The sequence below is a fragment of the Humulus lupulus genome, chromosome 2, assembly GCF_963169125.1.
Source record: "Humulus lupulus chromosome 2, drHumLupu1.1, whole genome shotgun sequence".
In the NCBI taxonomy this organism is placed as follows: Eukaryota; Viridiplantae; Streptophyta; class Magnoliopsida; order Rosales; family Cannabaceae; genus Humulus; species Humulus lupulus.
In genome coordinates this window covers 280,774,089-280,780,923 of record NC_084794.1, presented here as the reverse complement: position 1 = coordinate 280,780,923, position 6,835 = coordinate 280,774,089, and the positions used below count along the sequence as shown (strand labels likewise).

Here is a 6,835-nt window from a genome sequence, read left to right as displayed (position 1 = left end):
ACCAAGCATATAGAACTCGATCTCTACTTTGTTCGTGAGAGAATCCTCAACAAACAGCTTGTGGTTAAGCATGTGCTAGCCCAAGATCAGATAGCTGATCAGTTTACTAAAGCCTTATCTCGCACCAGATTTATGCTCTTTCATGACAAACTTAGAGTGTTCTCTTCAGCCACACTATGTTTGAGAGGGTGTTAGAGATGTTACTTAGTGCATTAGTTACTTCAGTTAGAGTCTTTTCTTTAGAATCTTTTCATTCTGTTAAATCAGTTGTATGTAGTAACTCATCTTGTTTAGTTCTATTATTCTGTTGTAAAACCTGCCTGATTGAGAGTGTACTCTTGTATACAAGGCATCCATTACCATTTTTCACACTTTGTTATCTGTTTCAATCCCTCACAATAGAAAATAAAATTTCCCCTTTAAATTTCATTCCTATTCAGTGCAAGAAAAGGGGTCCTCAAGTGAAAAGCCAAAACATGGTCCATTTTTGTCATACTCGTCTATGATTACGCAATCATTACAAATGCCATTCTTTTTAGAGGCGAGCCTTAAAATGATCTGCGAGAACTTATTAGGCTGCATGCATAGCGGCCTAATAAGTTCCTTATAACGCCACACATTTAGCTATCAAACCCTTCATTTTATTTCCAGTAGTTATTATAATACAACTCCTTCGAAAAAACAGAGCACAAGTACCCACCCTTCCACATTTTTGCGCTTGAGATTTTCGGTGTCAGTGCGAAATGCCTTCATGAGATCAAGCCGTGTCTTCATTTGCTCGAACTGACATTTGATTCAAAGAGGGAACTGGGCTTGGTTCGCTCCAGCCATGAATTGATTAGTTACGTATCATCACATATGATATCTACACATATGTATATGTGTATATTTGTAATATTTATATATGCTGGGTTCTGGTTTGATTGTCATGGATGACGAATTTTATTCAGTATGAGGACTTATAGTTAAATAAGATTATGTAATAATATATTACATAATCCTATTTAACATTTTGTTTTTGTTTGTATCTTTCACTTTCTCTTCATTTTCTTTTATTAACTCATTTCAATATTTTAATCCAAACTTCAAGCTAAAGTTACATTTTGGTAATATGAGTGATGTCCTCAAATTATAGTCATAATTCTATATCATTTTGCAATCCAAATAGTAGATCTCTCCGAGACTAGTTCGCTTGGAAAAGAAAAAATCTATTTGATGGAAAGTTCTAAGTAATTTCTACAATATTGTATAAATATATATTTATATTGTTACCATTGATCATTTAAAACAATTTTAGTGTTAATTCAACTATTGTATGAATTCCTTTGGTGACATCGGTTGACAAGTTCAACAAAATTAATCTCTTTAATATTATTAAGTAAATTTAAATTTATCTACTAATTAAAAAAATACTTTGATACTCAACCCTTAATCCAAGTGGATTCATATAAATAAACTATTGAAACGACATGAAGCAGGCCATCTTTGATAACATCAAAAACATCATTATCATTGTTGCAATAATTGGTTTTGTGTTTACTATATAGTTTTATGTATGCATTTATATAATCTTGTTTTATCATAATTATCTAGTTGAGTAGACAGAAGAGAATCCATATAAGAATGGATTTCAATTTTGAATTGCATGATTCGACGTTCTTCCCAGGAGATTTTATCTTTGAGGACATTCAAGATAAGTTTTATTCCACTGATAGAAGTGTGGAAAAAGTTCAGCTTTATGGTGCTGAAGATCAATGGGGTTATGGCTATTACCCAGATGAGAACTTTGAAGAAGGATTCATTTTCTCCAAGTCTCAGATACAAGAACAGCAGCAGCTACAGCAAGAACAACAATCATTTTCTGTCTATGACCTGTTTGATGAAATTCCTCAGTATGAATCTGTCTTTCAATCGTTTGAAAAATGCCTAGAGGTAGAGGATTTTACAAATGAGGTTAGTGAAACCGTAACTGTCATCTCAGAAGTTGGAGCCAAGAAGGAGAAGGAGTATCCTATCCCTTTAGCTGCTCTTGAGCTCTTAAACAATCATGGAAACGGGTTTAAGCGATTGAAGGGGGAAAGAATCATTGAGCCAAATAATGGTATCACTACAGTTAATGATAATAATCAGGTGGCTGCTTCTGCTGCAGATCACAGAATATTATCAACTGAAGGTATTTTGAGGTTTGCTGGTGAAAGATTCATTCAGTCCTATTCTAAGCAGCAGGTAGCGAGCCATCCTTTCAATTGGTCCTTCTCTGGCCTTAACTTTGAGCAGACCAAGGATGTTGAGCTTGTGGAGTTGCTTCTAGCTTCTGCTGAGAAAGTAGGATGTCAACAATATGAAAGTGCCTGCAGATTACTCCATTTTTGTGATGACTTGGCTTCAAATGCAGGTAATCCAGTTCGAAGGGCGGCATACTATTTCTGTGAAGCTCTTCGAGAGAAGATTGATAAAGAATCCGGAAGAAATACATCAAAGGGTTTGGGGAAAATGCTTGAATCATTTGATATAGACAAGGCAATGATGGTACCAGATGGGCCTAAGCTTGCATTTCACCAAGGACTTCCTCTTTCCCAAGTGGAAAAGTTTGCCGGAATCCAAGCCATCATAGAGAAAGTTTCTGAATCAAACAAAGTTCATGTGATTGATCTTCGAATTGCGAATGGTGTTCAATGGATAGCCTTAATGCAAGCTCTAGCATCTCGCCATGAGCACTTCCCTATAGAAAGTTTAAAAATAACAGTCATCGCAACTACTGCAAGGGATGTTATGGAGGAGACTGGTAAGTGGTTGACCAACTTTGCCAATACTCTAAAAATACCATTCTCTTTTAATATAGTTATGGTATCAAACATGTTTGAGCTCAAACAAGATCTTTTCAAATTGGACAACAATGAAACAATCGCGGTCTACTCTTCTTTTGCATTGAGGAGAATGATAGCACAGTCAACTGAATTGGAGTCACTCATGAGAGTGATCAAAAGCCTAAATCCATGTGTAATGGTAGTGACTGAAGTTGAGGCAAATCACAACTCACCAGCCTTTGTTAACCGATTCATTGAAGCCCTTTTCTTCTATGGAACACTATTTGATTGCCTTGAATCTTTCATGAAAAGGAATGAGCCTAATCGAATGGCGGTTGAAGCAACCTATTGTTTTCAGGCAATCAGAAACATCGTGGCCACTGAGGGAGAAGAAAGACAGATAAGAAATGTGAAGATTGATGTGTGGAGAGCTTTCTTTGCCAGGTTTGGAATGGAAGAGCTTGAATTGAGCCCATCATCTATATACCAAGCTAATCTCATTGTTGACAGATTCCCAGCTGGGACTTCTTGTACTCTTGGCATGAATGGAAAATGCCTTATCATGGGTTGGAAAGGTACACCACTTCAATCTCTTTCTGTTTGGAGATTCCATTGATGTAACAATAGAAACTAGTTCAAAAAGTTATAGAGCTTTCAAATTTGACATATATATATAAATGTATATTTATATTTACAGTTTACTTAATAAATTCAGTTCCATGTTCATTGTGTAATGTAGTTACCCATGGATATTAGCTCTTGATTTCTGATTTCATTTTACAATTTCTGCTTGATCATAATGATCATTCAATCATTTTGTACAATATGTGGTATTTGATGTTATTAGCTTGGGATTGCTGCTCCTCCTGACAGTTTGGTCTTTACCACATCATACAACATATCAACAAAGAAGGAAATTGTTATATGATGGGTTTTCTCCCTTTTATGTACTTATTATTTTTACATAATTATTAGCTCCTAAAAAGATGATAAGAGAGTTAGAGAGTGACAAACGACACAAACAAATACCATAACAGGGCAAAAGGCTTACAAATGAATGAGAGGAAAAGCAATTACAATATTAGGAATTACAGAAATGTGGACAAATGTCCCTAGAAAGAGCTGTTTGGCCAAGTGAAAATATCGCCTTGTGGATTTGTCTATGTGTGTGTGTACATATATAAGAAGAAGCAAAAAAAAAAAAAAAGCTGTGTCGTTTTCTGTCAAAACGCGTGTTCTGAATGAAAGTTGCAGAAAATTTTAGTCTTTATACATCTTTTGCTACACATAAGACTTGTTTATTAGTAGTTTATTTTATAGTAATATTATCATATTAATGTATTATCTATCACATTGTCTTAGTTGTTCATTGAACTAGAACTCTTGTTTTCTTTTATTGAACAAAAAAATTCTTAGGAGGCATCGTGTAAAAACTCCTCCAATACATCAATTTCAACTTAAGGCTTTGCATTATATTATATAATATAATAATCTAACTATTGGTCACCATTATAGTAAAAAACAAGGATTATATTGGTTATAACAACATTATTGTGCATGAGAGAGCCTCTTTGCTTACCTTCTCACCAAGTCAGTCAAGGTTAGGAATTCTTATATGTGCTTTTTAATTCTTTTTTCTTATATTTTAAGTAGCTAGCTTTGATGTCAATTTTCCATTCACTCAAAACATCATTTTATAAAACTATTTTCCAACAGATTTGCTGTCACTAGAGACATGTTTGGAGGATATAGCAGGATTAGTGAAATCCCAGCTATGGTTTCAGATGTTGAATCCAAGGAGAAAGAGTGTCCAATTTCTTTAGCAGCTTTTGAGATCCTAAGGAACTATAGCAGTGGAGTAAAGAAGATGAAGAGAGATAGAGTTATGGAGGAACCAAGTTATGATACAGCAAGCAATGAAGGGAAGAAATTGTCAACAGATGACATTTTGAGAATTGCTGGAACAAGATTTATTCAGTGTTTTGATTCTCTGCAGGCTGCTGATCATGCTCCTTCCATGATGCTCAGCCACCCTCTTGAATGTTCTTTATATGGCCTTTCCATAGAAGAGACTAAAGATGTTGAGCTTGTGGAGTTGCTCCTTTCTTGTGCTGAGAGAGTAGAATGTAAGCAGTTTGAATGGGGGAGCAAATTACTCGGCCAATGTGAGCTGTTATGTTCTGAAACAGGGAATTCAGTTCAAAGAGTGGTTTACTATTTCTGTCAAGCTCTTAGAGAGAGGATTGACAAAGAAACCGGACGACACATTCTGCTGAGTTTGCAGACAATTCAGCAGATAGCTCAGCAGCAGTTTGATATTGATAAGGCATTGATGACTCTAACTCCTACTCTCCATGCAATTCACAATAATATTCCATTCTTTCAGCTGTCTATTTTTACAGGAATTCAAGCCATTGTTGAGAATGTCAGGGGGGCGAAGAAGGTTCACATAGTTGATCTAGGAATAAGGAGTGGTTCCCAATGGACTGTACTAATGCAAGCTCTTGCTTCTTCTAGTCATGAATCTCCACTTGAGCTTCTCAAGATCACTGCTATTGGAACTACTTCAAAACATGTCATTGAGGAAACAGGTGATAGGTTGTTGAGTTTTGCCAAGACCATGAACATACCTTTGTCTTTTAAGATAGTGATGGTATCAGATATATCCCATCTCAAAGAAGACCTTTTCGAGCTAGATTCTAATGAAACAGTAGCTGTCTACTCTTCATGTTTACTTAGGAGATTTCTTTCAGAACCAGATCAACTGGAGTATTTAATGAAAGTGGTAAGGAACTTAAATCCATGTGTGATGGTTGTTACTGAAGTTGAAGCAAACCACAACTCACCAGTTTTTGTTAACCGCTTTATTGAAGCCCTTTTCTTCTATGGAACACTGTTTGATTGCTTTGAATCTTGCATGAAAAGGAATGATCCGAATCGAATGTTAGCTGAAGCAACTTATTGTTTTCAGGCAATCAGAAACATTGTGGCCACTGAGGGAGAGGAGAGAAAATTTAGAATTGTGAAGATTGATGTGTGGAGATCTTTCTTTGCCAGGTTTGGAATGGAGGAGCTTGAATTGAGCCCATCATCTATATACCAAGCTAATCTCATTGTTGGCAGATTCCCAGCTGGGACTTCTTGTACTCTTGGCATGAATGGAAAATGCCTCATGATGGGTTGGAAAGGTACACCACTTCAATCTCTTTCTGTTTGGAGATTCCATTGATGTAACAATAGAAACTAATTTAAAAAGTTATTGAGCTTTCAAATTGACATTAATGTATGTATGCTGTTTATTTAATAGATTCGGCTTCAAGTGTATTGTGTAATGATCATAGTTACCATTAGATATTAGCTCTAGATTTCTGTTTTCATGTTACAATATCTGCTTGGATCATTTAATCGGTTTATGCTATTAGTCTTTAGATTGTACTGCTCCTGACAGTTTGGTCTTTACCACATCATACATCCTAACAACAGAGAATGAAATTGCAATATGATGGGTTTTCTCCCTTCTATATATTTATTTTTACTAATAATCAGCACCTAAAAAAGATGATGAGAGAGTTAGAGAGCGACAAATGACACAAACAAAAACCATAACAAGACAAAAAGCTTGCAAATGAATGAATGAGAGGAAAAGCAATTACAATATTAGGAATTACAGAAATGTGGACAAATGTCCTTAGAAAGAGCTGTGTGGCCAAGTATAAATATCGCCTTGAAGATCTGTTTTTTTTAAAAAAAAGGCTGTGTCATTTCTGTCAAAACGCCTGTTGTCGTTCTCTAAAACAGCGTGTCATTCTGTACTAAGTAGAACAATGACACCTCTTGGCTCTTGTTAAAACTACAAAGTTTGCTCTTGCTTATATAAAAAAAATTACTAGTTTGTTTTTGTTTTTAAGGTGCATAAAGCCAAAGACAGCTGCTCCCTTACTGAGCAGGACACTACAAAGTACGAACAATGTGGTAATAGTAACTGAAAATAAAAGTGACAAAATTATTGAATGTATCTAAAGCAAAAC

The 6,835-nt window shown here is 35.4% G+C and overlaps 2 protein-coding genes across 2 annotated transcripts; both read left to right on the top strand.

The window, feature by feature from the left end:
* The first annotated feature begins 1,394 nt into the window (after positions 1–1,394).
* On the top strand, positions 1,395–4,720 carry LOC133819525 (DELLA protein RGL1-like). The gene is made up of 2 exons (XM_062252795.1): positions 1,395–3,382; positions 4,524–4,720. Exons 1-2 carry the CDS (start codon positions 1,624–1,626, stop codon positions 4,628–4,630), a joined length of 1,866 nt encoding a protein of 621 aa, XP_062108779.1. The 5' UTR covers positions 1,395–1,623; the 3' UTR covers positions 4,631–4,720.
* Positions 4,675–6,036, top strand: LOC133815567 (DELLA protein GAI1-like). The gene has a single exon (XM_062248388.1). It carries the CDS (start codon positions 4,675–4,677, stop codon positions 6,034–6,036), a length of 1,362 nt encoding a protein of 453 aa, XP_062104372.1.
* The last annotated feature ends 799 nt before the right edge of the window (positions 6,037–6,835 follow it).